The following is a 17,914-nucleotide window of genomic DNA, read 5'->3' as shown; positions in this document are numbered from 1 at the left end:
GTCAAAGCAAAGAAATACTTAAGCTCCTTCCACAAGTAAAATCTGGAAGTACTGATTATTTCTTGTAAGTAATAAACCGAAATACCTTTAAAGAAATCAATTTTATGATAATATATATTTCTATCTATGATTTTTATTTTTAAAAAATTTGTGTATTCTTTTTCTCAGATAACTAAGAAAATCTCACACAAGAGAGTAAATTGATACTCGATTTTCGTATTAGTTTTTGTACACATAATAAAGACATTTGAGAAAATCTTGATTCGTGTGTTTCATGATTAATGGGTCATTACTGTCGTTTTTTTTTAGTACTTTCTCTTCTTGTATAAATTTTTTTACTTACAATAACGATATCGAGGATGTATAATTTATCACTCGAGAACCAAGGAAGCACTAGCATAACTAACAGAACTGTCATTCATGTTATTGCATTGATTACTTTGAGCATATTTAAGAAATTTCAAGTTCATTCTTTGGCCATTGGTATTCCCTTTTAAATTATGAATTGCCTGTTAACATACATAATTTAATGATAAAACTTGATTGCAACTGAAAAATCATATTTGTCAGAGAAATAATTGATTCGAATGAATGAGAATTATTACCTGTAATAGAACACTGATAGGATGTCGGCCACATATAGTATTACCATATTTTTTAAGGTAATCAGTAAACACTGTGGGATTTAAAGTTTCTATGATGTCCATGCCCTGCACAAATTTATAAACACATAATGATGAGTTATAAAATACAATGGTAATATACAATACTCGTGCATGCAAAATTATAGAAACATAAACTTTAATTTTTAATTAGAATTATATAAAATGCTAACATAAATAAGTTTCATTTAAACAATGGTTTCTTAAATGTATAAAGATTTAAAATGAATTTATTTTTCTGTTTATATGTCATATAATGTAAATATTATAAACTATGTAATTATACTTCGCATACCATTTTGTCAAGGTTCTGAATAGATCTGTGAATAGGACCACATGATCTATCGTAATAAGTATAACGAAAACGTTGACCCCAATGACAAAAATCCGAGGAAGTAACAAATAATGTTTGTGGATCAGCTATGTACGGAGTTAATAATCTTCCATAAAGTGCCTCCCTTTCTGGACTTAACGATCCAACCAGTATAGGAATAATAGTAAAAGAATCTTTGAATCTGCATCGATATAAAATACAAGTTTACTATGCATAAATTGTGTTAGAAAGACTTTCATGCGCAATGTATATTACATGATTGTAACATAACGAATGTGATTATCGTACCCTTCCATAACTTTTGCTATAAATGGTAATTGCATTTCAATGCTGTGTTCTTCTTCATCTGTGTTTAAATCCATCCATTCAAAATGCCTAGTCTCTTCGAGTTCTCTGCATACTATCACATGAACAGAAACCTATATTTGAACTAATCTTTGATAGTAATTCATATTTTGATTAACACGTTGACTGCCAAGTACGAATTAACTCATAGCTGACGATCTGTCACCGGATGCCACCTACGAGTAAATAATGGATAATGGACATTTAAAAGAAGAATAACGATCAGTATACATTAGAGAACTGAATATTTATTTATAATAACAATTAGATAAATAACAAGTCATTTCGCAGCCGGTGCGAAGAGTGGCGTCGGGAATCATTTCGTTTAACAGCCCTGTGGCAATCAACGTATTAATAAGGAAAAGATCAGAAATGCAAAACTTCAATTTTGACATGCTTCTACGGAATATTAATATACAAATCTTTGTTACTACTTATAAAATGATAGTTGTAATATGATCTCTCTCGTTAAAATTGCTGTGGTGCAATCAATCAAATACAAAATAATTTTATTCGTGTTACAAAATACTTTCTGGAATAGAATTTATTTTAAATTATATCAAATGTACTTTAACATATAAAAAACGAAATTAATTAGAAAAACACATGTATTAATGTGTTAATTTCGAAAACAGAGGTTTATATTTATAACGTATATTGCAAGCTTATACCATATATAACTTTAATTGCTTGTATTGCTAGAATGATTATAATGATTAGATACAATTTTGCACAAGTACGTTAATATTAAAGTCAGACATCTCTGGTCCTTCCCTTTTTAAGTTACATTTTAAATGCTACGAAGATTTCATTAAGATTTCGGTTTAATAATTTGTGTTAAGCAATTTGTACCTTGCTGATCAATATGTAGATCATACAGCGGCGTTTGATAAATCGAAGCGGAAGAAAGAGCACAGCCTGATAATCTTACGTGATGCGAAGGGCCCAGAATAAATATCCTGCGCCTATATAATAATATATCATTCGTTTAAGATTTTATTTAAACAAATTATTTTAATGTACATAGATATATTACTATTTTATCTCTTGCTGATTAAGACCTTGAATCAATAAATCATTTGTAATTTTTTTAAAAGGCAATATTTATTAATTCTGTTTAACGTACTTTAAATCATGCTTAAATGTGCCTATTTTAAGAACAAAATAATTTTAGTATTATAAGTTTACAGTGAATTATATATGAGTAAGAGTGAGCTTTATGCAACACAAATAATGAAACTTCTAATAAGAAATACTAATATTGCATTATAAGACACTTTCTTTTGATGATCTCTATACAAGATTAGATAGTGGATTGATAGTGGATTGTATAATATTGTTTCATTTGTGCTATAATATTGTAAAATTTTTGTTTGCATTTCCTTCTACACTTCTTCTATGTTGCGCTATGTTCCTTCCAAGTTTCTCACGAATATTAAATGAGATTTAGCTATGAAATTTTATGACAACATGACACACACCTTATTTTTCCTAATCCAATTGATGGTGTATGCAGACTTATACTTTTACTCATTGTCTTGTTGGAATATCTATTCTCTATAATAGTAGCATATATGGCTTTATTTAATCATTTATACAGACTGACAGACCAATCTGATTGATACTAAAACAACCTTATATTATCACAGAATCACTACTGTACTTGTCAGTAGTAATTTAGTACATTGATACTAGATTTATACTAGATTTAGGTTTCACTGTACCACAATAGCTTTACCAAATCATATTTGACAATTGATTACATTCTCAAGCCCAGTTTAAATCATTTACCTCATGCTTTTTTAAAGTCAGAGACTCGCATATTTTATAAACTTTTGAAAAAATTTGCAATACCGTAAATACTGGGTCAGCATTGGAAAGATGTTTCGTCAATTGGTCGATATGTGGCACTTTTTCATGGTCTTTCCAATTTCTGCAACACATCAATATTTTCCAGTTTCTAGTAGTTGGCAACGATCCTCGATACAATGCTTTTTACCAACTCAAACGAAGCAGCTAATTTAATTTGTTTCTTACTGTAGCCAACTGCAAACACAACTGCTTCTTTTCATTCGTTACTGTGGTATTAGAACCTGATTCAAAGTTTGTATGCCTTAACAATTTTAAAACAAGAATAATAGCAAAAAATAATGGAGACTTATAAGACAATAATAAGAAAAAAAGTATTAAAAGGCTTATTGGCAAAAAGTTCCATTATTTATATAGTTATGTAGGCATTACATTATATGTAACTCACTGTAAACTTAATATATAAATGTCATGTTTAACCTTTTACGTAATTAAGCATGCTTTATGCAAGACACATCAAATGGAATTAAGTAATATTTAAATAAAAATTAAAAGTAGAAGATAAAAGTTTTATTATTTTATATACATATAATATGTATCTATATATATAATATATACATACAATTATTTAATTTAAATAAAACAAACATTACTTTACATCGTTAAATATATTTCATTAAAATAATAGAGTAAAATAATTAATTGATATTTAAGTTTTAAACTTACACAACAACTGGACTAATCTGGCGGTATGCAAAGCCAGCACATGCCCCGCAATAGCTGTAACCTGCATGTCTGTGAAATTTTGTTTCTGTTTCAATAAGGATTTGTTAATCGAATGAAAAATTATTTAATTTACTATAATTACTGACGGGGCAATAATTGCCCTGGCAGGTCCATGCGATAAGTCTGCCGCACCCAACCAACCTTCTAATTGCTTATTCAGCTCCGAACCTGTACAAAATATTAAAAATATTTATTATGAAACATACATAATTATGTTGATAATTGAAACTGTGAACAAAATATTGACAAATAGATCGATAAAGCTATTTATAGAATCTTAAGTTCTCAGAATCGTACAAAAAAGATTGTATAGCATTAAAAATTATGCAAAAATATAGATATACACACGTAATGTGCTAACTTTCGTGTGAAAATTTGAAACACCTAACACTAAAAAACTAAATAATGATATATAAATGCAAACCACGAAATAAAATAAATAATAAATTCTTCACAATGTTATCAGAACATGAAAATCTTATGAAATTTTATAAAACAATCGGATAAAGTGTAAAATCAATGAAACAGTGACATGTAACAAAAGAAATTATCAGTGCTAAATGTCAATATAAAATAATAATATAAAAAATTAACGCTAAATAACTATAAGACAGTACATGATTATACAAGAAATACATAGTTTAACTGTTAAACTTTTAATCTCTTGTATCGAATTATGGTTATCCATTAATATGTGCGAGCACTAGCACGTATGAATTAGTAACTTCGTCGGAAACGGAGAAAAAGTGACAAATAACCATGATTATAATATAAATAAACAACATTAAAATATTAAACGAATTGAAAATATGTTTTAAATATTACTTACCAGAGCCTGCGTACCAACTACCAGCATGGGTTGCTCTTCTAATTAATGCCATTTTTCACTATATTATACTAATTCTTACTTCTTTCACTCACTTCTTATAGCAAACTAGTTTTTGGTTTATTGATAATCTTATAAATGACTTACATAGAGGTTTGTTATTATACCCTATTTAAATACAAAATGTTTATAAAATTCTATCACAAAACTTTATATTTAACCACGAACCATGCACTCGTAATAACGTCGAACGATATGCCTGGATGTGTATTAAACCCTCGCGATAATTTTTATGGATAGATAAATAAAAAAACAAACAAACGTTTAAGAAAATTATATAATTTCTAATTTCAAATCCTACGAAAGATTTTGATATAACTTAATAGTTAATTTAATTAATCAAACACGCAGAAAGATGCACGTAGATATATATCGTTTTATACTTTCAGTGAAAATTTAAAAATACATTTTAACATAATAATTCTCGACTTTATGTAAATGAATTGACAATATGAATTATGATACAAATTTTTTTCTATAATTGTGGTAGAATAACAAAGAAATATTTATAATTAATTTTAATAAAAATAATGTACACAATCTAAAATAATAAATATTTATATAAAATTGGTGGTAATGCATTTGTCCGTATTGTAATAATTAATATTTCCAATCTATTATGACAGTGAAACAAAAAATGTTTATCATAGTTTTGTACAATACATCTTTCAAATCAAAGAAACGACAATAATAACCATAGAAAAATTTAAAGTTAAATTCATTTTTCATTTAAAAATGCATAAAATCAATTTCTATTCTCATGTTGTAGTGAGTAAGATTAAATTATTATAGGAATCTATTTTGTTATCATACAATATAAATATAAGATAAAATGTGAAATATTATATGCAAAAATTTTATACATGTATTTATTCATTTGATCGAAAATTTATTTAAGATATGATAAATATATATAATCCCTATGGTTTTGTGCATTGGATTGGATTGTGTTACAGTTCGAAATTTTCATAAATTGTATCTATACATTCCATTCTAGCAAATACTTTTAAAGTAAAAATAGTTTAAATTTAAAGATGAATAATTTAATGTTAATAAATCGATACCATTATGTCAAACATTACAATTGTTATTAAATTATAATATTGAATATAGAGATAATGATCAACGAATTCAACAGTCATATTCAAGATTAAATTTTGCCCATCTATTAAGAAATGCTCCAGAATGTCATGGGTAATTTTAATGGTATAATTACCTAATTAATATTTTTAACCATTATTAATACTAATTTCAATGTGTAATCTATTAACACTATAGTTTAGTGTATTTCAGTATCTAATTTGAGTACATCGTAGAAATGGTTAAAATGGAAGAAATTCGTGTCTCTAGTGTTGTTTAAGTTTGTCAAACTGAATGACAAAACAGAAGTCTATTTGTTAAAAGTATTTTAATGTGCATAAAAGTTTAGCCTTTTAGGACGTTTTATGTAAAAATCTTTTCTATACGAAATACTAATTACCTGGATTAACTTTTTCTTATTATATTTAATTCGAAGTCAACATCGACGTTTTTGTGTTTTCTTTTAGGCCCATTTACTTTGTTTATTATGAATTTAATGGATTCTTTTGTGCAGTAACTTAACGACGGATTCAATAACATAGGTAATCAAATTTTATTCATTTTTCCTTCAATATTTTGTTTATATGTGTACATATTATAACCTTTGCTTTCTTTGTGCTTGTTACTGATTTTGATCATTACAATGTCAAAATCACTGACTGTTGGTTCAATGCATTTTCAAAAATTGTATGTTTCTTTCTGTACTGTAAAAATGATCGTAATGTTAAAACATTAATAAAAATAACAAGAAACAGTCTTTGATTAACCATTTTTGTTATATTAATATATTATTACTTTAAACAGTGATTATATTAACAAGCTGTTGCTATTAGAACTAGTTTGATATCATTATGATTTCCATGACTATGAGTTTATATAGAAATATGAAAATATTCCAGAATAAAATTCAGGTTAGTTTATAAGTATTTATAAAATATATATATGTTAGTAACCGTAAGTTCTGAACATTAGAGATTAACAAATATTGTGCGATATAAATATTTAAAGTTATTATAAGCATGTGTATTTTCTTAGATTTTTATAAGTATGTAGCGTTTATACAAACAAATTTTTATAAAAACCAGTTTTTGTGTATTAAATAATTGATTTATAAAACACAGAAGTGAGAGAAAGAGTTAAAGTTGTATTAGTTTTTTCTACAAAACAACATAATGTAACATATACATTTACTTATATATGTGAATTGAGAAATAAATAAATAGATGTCTTCTGTATCACAATTGGTCACATATATTTTTTAAATTTATACTCAAATAACATTTTTATGAAAACGAATTCTTCGCTTGTTGATAGATCCATCTTAATTCCTTGTCTTCAAGTTTGATATGATCGTCGCTGTGGTACTGTGATAGAGAGGTAAAAGTTAAACAAGTACAGTTGATATTAATAAAGAAAAAACAAACAAGGTTTAAGTAACAATAAGTAACATATTATTCATGTTAAAGTGTTTGTTTTTGCTTCATAATTACAGGTTGCTGCCAGGAGTTACTGTCATGGATTATCCTTGCTTCCATGAAATTGAACGACTTACAAGTGACACAATAGAAAACAAGTGATTGTGGTAATAGGCATAAAAGTGTGTTGGTGTGCCCCAGCAGGTACTTTGTAGTGGAGCCACCAGGCTATGGCCAACCTGAACTTTGAGCAACCGCCACGCAGTATTGCGAACGCAAGTCTTACATCACGTGCGGGTGGTGGTGGGGGTTTAAATTCATCGACCCTGACGGGCCATGTTACACCTACCTCGGGCATGTTCTCAGGCTCATCTACAAGCACGTCAAGTTCGGCTAATTCTGCGGTAGTAATTACTAACGTTTACCCCGGAGCATCGGGTGCAGGTGGTGGACAAGCTAATCATCAACCTCAGCAGCAACAGCTCTCTCCTATGGGCAGCAGGGGACTGTTTGGGCAGAGAGCTTTCACAGATAGACGTACGATGCCTGCTCTTGGGTTAGTGTTTTCACTCTGGGTAGCTGTAACAATCTTTTGTGCATTTGTTATAATATGACTTGTGATAATAGAGTATATTTTGTTACATGCCTGTTGTATGGTGATATTTCATATGAAAAAATGAAAAGTTCATACACATTTATAGAACCTCAAATCCAATGGGTAGCATGGGCACTTTTGGAATACCGCAAAGTCGTAATTACGGATCTCAGGGACAAATTAATAATTTTCACTCTGTTTTCGGCAGTGGAGGAGGTGGAGATACAAGTACTCCTCCATTGTTGGATCTGTCCGAGTTTCCTTCATTAACAAACAGAGGACAGGGTGATTCTATGCCGCAACCTAGTCCTATGCCAGGAAAACAACCTTATGGTTCGTATTAGCAGTAATTTCAGCACTAAAGAAAATATATGGTCAAAATCTTTATATTTATGTCATAAGCAGGGAGTCAAATCTGAAATGGAAATTGAAATACGTAACTAATTGATTTTTACATATATATTATAGTTGGAATGGTAAAACAACCGACGTCCGAATCAAGCGAGTTTACTATGAGTTCTGAAGATTTCCCAGCATTACCAGGAACACAAAATAGAGAAGGACCATCACCAGGTGGAAGCATATCTGGTGATAAGAGCATACCTGTCGGACTTGGCCCTGAAATTGGGCAAGACGTCCTGCAGGCGAATAGAGCACCTGGATCTGAAAAGTCTCAATCATCTAAAAGAGGCATACAAACATCTCCTGATGGTATTGAAACTATTTCAGTAACCAGATAAATATAGATTGTTTCATAGTACTGTTTCGTAATATCATATGCTGTTTTGAAAAATATACAACAAACGTAAATGTAACGTTCACTTTTTATTGTACATAAATTCTATCGTTACATTTTATAGGTAAAGTAACTAATATACCAGCAAGTATGGTTAAGGATCAGTTTGGAATGGTTGGACTTTTAACGTTTATTAGGGCAGCAGAAACAGATCCTAATTTAGTATCTTTGGCATTAGGCCAAGACTTAACAGCGTTAGGATTAAATCTTAATTCGCCAGAAAATCTTTATCAAAATTTTGGTGGGCCTTGGGCTGAAACACCGTGTCGACCTCAAGATATTGATTTTCACGTGCCACCGGAATATCTCATTAATGCCGCTATCAGGTATCTTCTTCTTTGTATTATAAAAATTATTTCATCGACGGTATAACAGGTATTGTTATGATAATTAAATTTGTGTTGTACATTATTTTTGTTCTAGAGATAAATTAGCGCCGGTTAAGTTAAATCGGTACAAGGATGATCTACTATTTTATATGTTTTATACAAATGTTGGGGATATGCTGCAATTAGCAGCGGCAGCGGAGTTGTAAGTATTGATTCAATTTGAATATTATAATAGTTGTTAAAGAAATTAATTTTATAAGTATTCTTTTGATTATAAAGGTACAGTAGGGAGTGGCGATATCATATGGAAGAAAAGGTATGGATAACGCAAGCACCAGGATTAGGGCTTGTAGAAAAAACTTCAACATATGAACGTGGTACTTATTATTATTTTGATGCGCAAAGTTGGAGAAAAGTAGCAAAGGAATTTCATTTGGATTATACAAAACTAGAAAGTAGACCTCATCTTCCCACAAACTTTCACCAAACCCAGCCTTGACTACAGGTACCTAAAAGAATATAATTATTTTATATATTATTCATATTATAAGTGTACATAAAAAAAAAAAAAGAGTACAAATATTTGTACAATAATAGTGCAAAATCGGTATTTGTTGCAGATCTACTTGCAGACTATTGTGCTGCCTTTAAGCTGAACAAGAAACAGCTATTGTATAAATGAACAAATTTAATAATCTTTAATAAAAACATAAAATTTGAAGAGTAACAGAAACGAAGTTCTTTAATTAACTGCTCATAGTTAGAAACGGGAATGAGCCTGATAAAATCATATTGTGAAGAGTATAAAACTTGTCATAATGTATATGCATAAGCATTCCCAGTAAAGTGAGCCTCATTTAAACAGATGCATAATAGACTATTTCTCGTTGGCTACTACAGAGTACCGATTGTTATAACAGACGCTTGTGTTGTTATCAAATAGGTGATCAGGAACTAATACTCCAAATAGGTAATTGGTAACTGATATACCAAGATTTTGGTTCGTGTTTGCATTCGTTATTATTGAACAAGAAAAATGCAACTATAGTATATAATGTTCTATTAGGATGCGTAAATTAATATAAAAATAAAGAAGTACAGTGCAAATGAATTTTATAGAAACCGATGAAATTTTTTAATAACAAGACGACTCAAAGGCAATACAAATACGATACCTTTTAACTGTTAGGTTAAGTGTAATGCTATTTTTCCAATTAAATGCAAAAATTTACTCTCGATACATACACAGACTTATTTCCACTACAATATTTTTCTTCGACGTGAAAAACTTGTTGATTCGAGCAGCCAGCAACTGTGTAAATAAAACTTAGAAGGTTACGCTTCAAAGCGGTGGACATTCACTAATGCAAATTAAAAACTTACGCTTTTCATTGCATTTTTGTGAAAGTATTATAAATGGGTTGAGGTCTTTTTGAATTGAAATGAGGTTAAAATGTAACTTTATTCAGGCTATTTTTGGTTATGCGTTTATTGAATTATTTCTGAAAAACTCTCAACTATATGCAATTAAAAATAGTCCAAATAAGGTCTGTTTGAACTCATATTTACCAAACAATCTTACCAACTCACTGATATAGATAGATAGATTTATTTCCTGCTTCCCCTTAGGGTTACACTTCCTCCCCACCTTACATTTCCATCTCTCCCTTAACCTAACTTATCCTACTTATCCTACTTATTCTACTCTTACTCTACTCCTCACTGCCCTTACATCCTCCCTCCGCCGCTTTTCCCCTCTCTCTCATTTCCTTTCGCCGCACGCTCTTATCCTAATCCTACGCTACTCGCTCTCTCTCTCTCTCTCTCTCATTTCCCTTCGCCGCACGCTCTTAGCCTAACCTTACGCTACTCGCTCTCTCCCTCTCTCCCTCCTCCCTTCTCTCCCACTCCTCCACCCCCGCTCGCCCTCCCCGCCGTCGACTTCCATTTCCGCCCTTGCATTCCATTCCTTCATTCACTCATCCCCCCCTTCCCCCCTCTCCACCTCTTTCTCTTTCCTCCTGACCTCCAGCCTCTTTATCCACCCCTCCCCTCCCCCTCCCTCGTCCAAAATCTCCCTTATCCTTTCCCCGATCCCCTTCCCCTCTGCCTCATCCCCCGTACATCTCTCCAAAACGTGCTCCCATGTCTCCTCCTCCCATCCACATACCCTACATCTCCTCTCTTCCTCATCCCCCCAGTACCTCCCCCCCCTCATCTCGTTCCCCATCCTATACCTAGCTAGCCTTCCATACCTCACTTCTCCCCACCCTGCCTTCAGGTACCCCGGTAACTCCCGTCCCACCAACTCCCTGTACCACCTATTATACCTCGACTGCACCACTTTTCCCCATCTCTCCTCTTCCTGCCTCCTCCCATCTTCCTCCTCCCATCCCTCCCAGCCCGCTCGCCCACTTGCCCCTCCCTCTCCTCCCCTCAATCCTCCCAACCCTCTACACCCCAACCTGTCTCTCTCCCACGCCGACAATTCCTCTCCCCCTTCCCTTTCCCTTTCCCTTATCTCTTCCAGGCACCACCTAGCCAACTCCCCTCCCTCTCCCCTACTCAGTTTCTCCTCATATCTCCCTGCCCTTCCCCCCGCCCACGTCCTCAACTTTTTCCTCTTCGTCTCCTCCCTTACCATATATCCTGGCGTCCTCCAGTCCACCCCCAATGACCACCTTATATACCTCTCTTGCATCCTCTCCATCTCTTCCCTCTCCCTCCACCCCCAAATCTCTGCCCCATATCCCGCCACCGTCCAGACCACCGTGTCGAACAGCCACATCCTCCTTCCCCAGTCCCTCTCAAACTTCCTTTTCCCGATTCCCCATGCCTGCCTCATTACCACCCCCGCCTTTCTCACCCTATCCCTAACCTGCGCCTCCTGACCCCCGTTCCTCCTGAACACGTACCCCAGGTACTTAAACTCCTTCACCTCCTCTATCCTTTTCCCCTTCCACCTCCACTCCACCTTCCTCTCCCTTCCACCCCCCTTCCTAAACCTTACCACCTTCGTTTTCTCCACATTAACCTCCAACCTCTTTCTATCCAGGTACCCTTCGAGCCGCCTAATCATACTCCCCATCTCTTCCTCGTCCTTCGCCACCATCACCAGGTCATCCGCATACGCCAGCGCACACACTCTCCTCCCCCCTACCTCTACCCCTCCCCATCTTCCTTTCCTCATCTCCTCTTCCACATCCGCTATTAACAAATTGAAGAGCGTCGGACTCAGGGGGCACCCTTGCCTCAACCCCTTCGCCGTCCAAAAACCCTCCCCTACCTCCCCCCCCACCTTCACCCTGCTCTTCGTCTCCCTATAAATTTCCCTTACCCTCTCCCTCAACCCTTCCCTCACCCCTCTCCTCTCCATCGCCTCCCACAGCCAACTCACTGATATTACTTCTGATATTTCTTTTGGTATCTATTGTTTATGTCACTGTACTTTTTTCCATATTTAATACTATGATATTTGTTTTCCATATTATGATATTTTTTCTGTATCCTTCTTAGTTTTACACGTAAAGTCTAATCTTAATAAAGAAGCAAACAAAAGTAATTATGACACAATACAGTTTCCTGGAAAGCTTGTAAATAATGCTAGGAAGAAAGCACTAATTAAAAAATGACAAAGAAGTCTAGTCAAAGAACAAGAACCTAATAAAATGTACTTTATTTTTTACAACTATTATAAATAGGAAATTCTCTGTTTTCCGGTAGTAAACGTTGACCTTAGTAACCTTAAAAGAGGTCGCAGCCCATTTCTCTTGTTAAAAAATAACAGATGCAGAGACTAAACTAAAATCTTGGTGAATTGGTTTTCCATTACGTACTTCGCAACATTGTGTGTCTACTTTGCACATATGTGGAGTCTGAATAAGGCTCACTCGTTCGTTAACGGAACTAGTGCACATGTGGCGTTATAATAAGTTTTGTACCACCTAATGTACATGACACTAATATGCAACAGCATTTGTGTAAATGGTTTTGATATATGATATCGTAGATTCGAAATGTCTAGATCCTTATATGAGAAATGAAACACTTTCTGATGATATTAGTAATAAATATAGTGATGTACATAATAAGTATAATACAAATTATAAAAGTAAATGAAATTTTCAGAATTAGATGACTCAAAATTTAATGGTTCTGTGAATTTTGTCTACTTGTGCGATCATTTTTTACTTAGCAAACTTTTAGAGAAATATTTTTTTTTAGATAACTAACTTTATTTATTATTTTTTTTTTTTTTTTTGTAAAATTTCAGTAACTTAATTTCAATTTATTTGTCAAATACAGTATAGACAATACATCACATAGATAAGTTGTTTGTTCGTTTTATTCTGTTAGAGTTTGGTATTTTTGTCATGATGTAACAAATTAAAATTATAAATAATGCATGTGGTTCAATTCCATTTCAAATTGATAACTATAGAGCTATTTAAAATAACCTTTCCTATATTGTATGATTTTAACGTACATATATTTACCTGAGAAAAACAGTTTTTCCTTACTATTTTACATTTTACTCCTCAATTCGTTTTGACGCATAGCAATATTAATTATATCTTCAGATGCATTTATGAAATAATTCTCAATATAATTTTGACTATTTTTTTCACTTTCGTGTAAGTAGTATCTGGTAATAAAAAAAAAAATTAGATTCGCAATCATCGAGTGTATTAAATTACTTTATACTTATTTCAATCAATGAGAACGTTACCTATAGTTTATCATAATTCCGCAGCTATTAGCGACACCACGCGGTGAAGGATCGGCCAACCAATTTATTCTCCACATAACTGCTCCATTACGAAGATGAAAATTCGCTATAGGAAAGAAAAAAATATTAACATTGACATTTATGTTTAAATATGACAATTTAAAAAATGTTCATGTAATTAACGCACCAACGTTATTCAAAGCATAATTCCGTCTTTTTTCCTTATATAAATACCATGCACATACTCGAATCAATGGCTCTCTTAACATTTCACATAATTCTTTTTCATTGGTCCACAATGAATTATTAAATATTTTTTTTAAACCGAGCGCTACATTTTCTTCTTTCAAAATATTCTGCATGGATTTACATTCGTCAGCCGTAAAAATATAATTTACGTCTAGAAAAAACCGTTTCAATTCAAAAATATATTCTTTCTTATTTTATACAAATAAGTATACATTACCTTGTTTTAATTTTTCAAGAAGCCAACTTCTAAAATTGGGTATTGGCGATAAAGTAGATAATTCACGTATCATAGGAAATTCAGATATTACTTTGTTTGCTACTTCTTTTATTAGATAATTGCCGAGTTCGATACCCTGTAAAAGAAGGGAAAAATGTATTTTTCATCACGAACGTCTTACAAAAGCATTCTTAATAAAATTATATGATATTTATACAGTTAATTTACTTTTAATCCCTTTTGCGTAGAAGTTATCGAGTAAAATATTGCTGCTTTTATTTTAGATTTGTCTTCTTCCTGGAATGTTATTTCTTTTCTTTTATCACCAAGGATTCTGGTCTTTGCATCTTCAATACCTTTTACACTGTCTTTAAATTCATAATATGTTGATATAATTTCTGTTGTCCATGGAATATTAGTTTTCAATATAATTTCGTACCTGGTATTATGTCACATAATGCTGTATGTAACACGACAAGTGGTTCTCTTGGCATAGATGGATGAGTAAAAACATAGCATCTCCTATATGGTCCGACTCTTTGTTTTAAATCCAACCAATTTTTTATAGGATGTATTGCCTCGTAATCTGAAATCTTAACATACTTAGATAGTTATTAACATTGTTACTCGTTGATTATTTGTAACGAACGTGTACCTTTTGCAATATGTCGCATGCACTTTGCCAAGTGATTCTCTCTAAATGCAGAAAACCTACTGAAAACCAGAGTAATAATAAATCTTGCAACGTCATATTTAACTGTTGTATTACAATATTTTCATCTGTTTCTTTGGTTTCTACCATTAACTCCTAGCAAAAATATTAATAAAAAAATAAATAACAAAATATATCTTGTTATCAAAAGTATGAATAAAACAGAATTTATACATCTCTTCCAAGTACGCGAAATTAACAATTGATTTGTTTGTAATATTTGGAAACCCATTTGTGTAAGCTTGAATAGAAATAAGAGAACGATATACCTTATTCGTGTTTTAGAAACTTCAGAGAGTTGGATAATCAAGAGTTTATTGTACATAAAAGATATAATAAACTTCTTCAATTTTTAATCGTACGAAATATTCAAGTTTTAAATTGAATTAATTGTATTAGTAAAAGAAACTTTTATTCTTTTACACTACTCACCATAATATCTGTTCTTAAATCGACAAGAAATTTTACACCACTTTCGAGTCTTCCAATGATAAGAAATAGCCACTGATAATCTGACGTAAGAATACTTTTTAATTTTTGTTCGTAAGAAATTATCAGTCTTTTATTGTTAGACTAAAATGAATATAAATACAATTAAAAAATATTCTTTATTGTGAGAATTAATAGAAATGTAATTAAAAATGAAGTTAAAATGATAAAAAGATATTCAAACCTCTGTACAAAGTAACTTCTTTGCTATGTTACATATGTCATCATGTTGAACAGCATACTTGGCAGCTAATAATTGTAAAAATTGCTGTCTATCCATCTTCTGGCTTTTGTAATATTCGATACACAAAGCACGCGCTTTATTCTGAAAGAAGTAACATTACACTGCGCAATTCATAAAAACTTTTATTCAACAAGCAAAATAACTTAACCGAAAGAAATGATTTTTATACTACATATTTATATTAAGAAATAATAGTATATTGTTATGTAAATACGATACCAACCTCGATAATCCAATTACTAACATTAGTGTTTTTAAATTTAAAAACTTCTTCCAATTGTTTTCTAAGACATGTCTCGGTTTCATAAGGGGTTGATGTCTTTTGACAGCACAGAAATTTTGAATTATTTATAATGCACTTTGAAATGAATTTGTTATTACGAGTAATACCCAAAACCCTCAAATGAAATTTTATGAATATCATGTTTATTTAATATTACAAAGTACGATAATGTGTTAATGAATTCTTGAAAATAACTTTGGAAGACAATTGGTGTTTCTTTAATTACACTTATTCTTCGGCACATCTAAGACTGCGTATTTATTTCGTAATAATATATGTAGAAACCCATGAAAAACAATGATAAGATTAGATTAAATTACTGCTTTCCTGCAGCGTGGTCATATTTATCATAATTGACATAATCTTATCATAATCTTATCATAATGTCATAGTCAGCGTGACCAGATTTGGTATACTGAGTGCATCGGCCGATCGACGCGACACCAGTGTGGCCAGATCTGGCATAATTGAGTGCATCGACGTCGACATTAGTAACGATGAACTTCCTTAGCGTCTAACGGAGTGGTGGGGATAGCAGGCATATACTACCGCTCGAGCCACGCATGCGTGAGCTCGACACTTCGCGCAGCTTCGGGAAAACGATAAAGAACGCTAGCGTGAGCCTTTCCTTCTTGCTCTTGTAACAACGAAATACGATCTCGCGATAATCGGCATACGATTCCAAGTCTCGACTGTCCCAGCATTTTTACTTTCCGACCTATGCAAGGTGAAAGGAAAGTACCATAACGAAGAAAAATTTCGAAAACTTTTTTTAGCGAAAATACACGTTTTAAGACCCACTGATCATATTGTGACTGTTAAAAAAAAGAAATTTTTTTTCTGTGCCTAAACGACTGAATGTATTTCAATGAAACTTTACATTTATGTTTTATATTCCCGTTTCAATGTCTGATTAAATTTTGAGCGTGATTAGCTCTCGGATAGTGATGATTATACGTGTTATAGTTTTATAATTACGATCTAAATAGGAGAATTAATTGCTACAGAAATAGATTAATCCTGACTTTTTCCGCTATGTTTTTCAATAACCGTATCAATTTGTTACACAGAATCAAATGTTATACAGGATGTACGGCCGCCCCTGGGAAAAATTTTAATGTGAGATTCTAAAGGCCAAAATAATACGAAAATCAAGAATATCAATTTTTTGATTGAGGCTCCGTTATAAAGTTATTAAAAAATTTTAAATCATTCTGATAAAATTATTTTTAGTTGCGGTGGTCAGTTACAATCATTTTTGGTAAATAAACATAACCCTGAAAACCTACGCACTTTCGAGAAAAAAATTTCTGACCGAAAATCTAACGCGAGACCAGAAATGCACCCCCGAAATTTCATGCGAATCTTTAAAATGTCGTCACTTCTAAACGGATTGGGGGATTTTAATGTTTCAAACGGCAAAGAACGCGTATTTTGGCGAAGAATATGTAGAAATTCTAAAAATATTGGAAAAGTTGTTCCTTAATCCCGTAAAGTGATAAAAATGGTCCAATTTTCAAACGGCCATAACTCCTACAATAGTGAATGGATTTGATTGAAATTGTTTTCTGAAGTAGAGCTCATAGGTATCTACAAAAAAGTATTAGACAACTTTTTCTGTTTAGTGCTAACCAAATTTATTAAAAATGAAAAACGAATTTGTAAGAAAAATCGACAGGGTGCTTATTGGAAATAGGTGGTGGAATAAATAAAATAATTTAAATGATATAACTTTTACTAAGCTTTATTTGAAACACTTGGAAGGCACGTCTTTACGCATTGAAAGAAACATACAGAATGAGAAAGGTCAGTGACGAAGAATTCGTCCCGTACCCTCAGACCCAATCGGTCCTATACTTTGTCTAAACAAGTCAAGGAAGGGACACAGCTGCACCCTCTTGACTCGTATCTCTAAACGCGGGTATTAAAACGTGTATTTTCGCTAAAAAAAGTT

General features: G+C 32.3%; 3 protein-coding genes across 4 annotated transcripts; 1 reads left to right on the top strand and 2 right to left on the bottom strand.

The window, feature by feature from the left end:
- Positions 1-188: 188 nt before the first annotated feature.
- Positions 189-4,977, bottom strand: LOC122397285 (protein MEMO1). The gene is made up of 8 exons (XM_043396390.1): positions 4,766-4,977; positions 4,023-4,104; positions 3,877-3,945; positions 2,194-2,306; positions 1,285-1,396; positions 958-1,177; positions 606-710; positions 189-509 (listed from the first exon to the last, which is right to left on the bottom strand). The coding sequence occupies exons 1-8, from the start codon at positions 4,815-4,817 to the stop codon at positions 372-374; spliced, it is 891 nt and encodes a 296-aa protein (XP_043252325.1). The 5' UTR covers positions 4,818-4,977; the 3' UTR covers positions 189-371.
- Positions 4,978-6,181: 1,204 nt separating this feature from the next.
- Positions 6,182-9,894, top strand: LOC122397278 (CCR4-NOT transcription complex subunit 2). Of its 2 annotated transcripts, XM_043396369.1 has the most exons (10): positions 6,182-6,269; positions 6,370-6,444; positions 7,217-7,279; positions 7,395-7,873; positions 8,019-8,245; positions 8,381-8,623; positions 8,773-9,034; positions 9,132-9,239; positions 9,317-9,542; positions 9,658-9,894. In XM_043396369.1, the coding sequence occupies exons 4-9, from the start codon at positions 7,548-7,550 to the stop codon at positions 9,534-9,536; spliced, it is 1,386 nt and encodes a 461-aa protein (XP_043252304.1). In that variant the 5' UTR covers positions 6,182-6,269; positions 6,370-6,444; positions 7,217-7,279; positions 7,395-7,547; the 3' UTR covers positions 9,537-9,542; positions 9,658-9,894. The 2 variants fall into 2 exon arrangements, with proteins under 2 accessions (XP_043252304.1, XP_043252305.1); XM_043396370.1 differs by lacking the exons at positions 6,182-6,269; positions 6,370-6,444 and adding an exon at positions 6,764-6,813.
- Positions 9,411-16,346, bottom strand: LOC122397275 (malonyl-CoA decarboxylase, mitochondrial-like). Its single transcript, XM_043396365.1, has 11 exons — positions 15,901-16,346; positions 15,618-15,758; positions 15,377-15,517; positions 14,888-15,040; positions 14,672-14,825; positions 14,461-14,600; positions 14,233-14,368; positions 13,954-14,166; positions 13,767-13,872; positions 13,534-13,682; positions 9,411-9,546 (listed from the first exon to the last, which is right to left on the bottom strand). The coding sequence occupies exons 1-10, from the start codon at positions 16,099-16,101 to the stop codon at positions 13,562-13,564; spliced, it is 1,506 nt and encodes a 501-aa protein (XP_043252300.1). The 5' UTR covers positions 16,102-16,346; the 3' UTR covers positions 9,411-9,546; positions 13,534-13,561.
- Between the last annotated feature and the right edge of the window lie 1,568 nt (positions 16,347-17,914).

Source organism: Colletes gigas, unplaced genomic scaffold, assembly GCF_013123115.1.
Source record: "Colletes gigas isolate AHSC1104 unplaced genomic scaffold, ASM1312311v1 Colletes_gigas_Sc00009, whole genome shotgun sequence".
NCBI lineage: Eukaryota > Metazoa > Arthropoda > Insecta > Hymenoptera > Colletidae > Colletes > Colletes gigas.
This window is presented reverse-complemented; position numbering and strand designations above follow the sequence as displayed.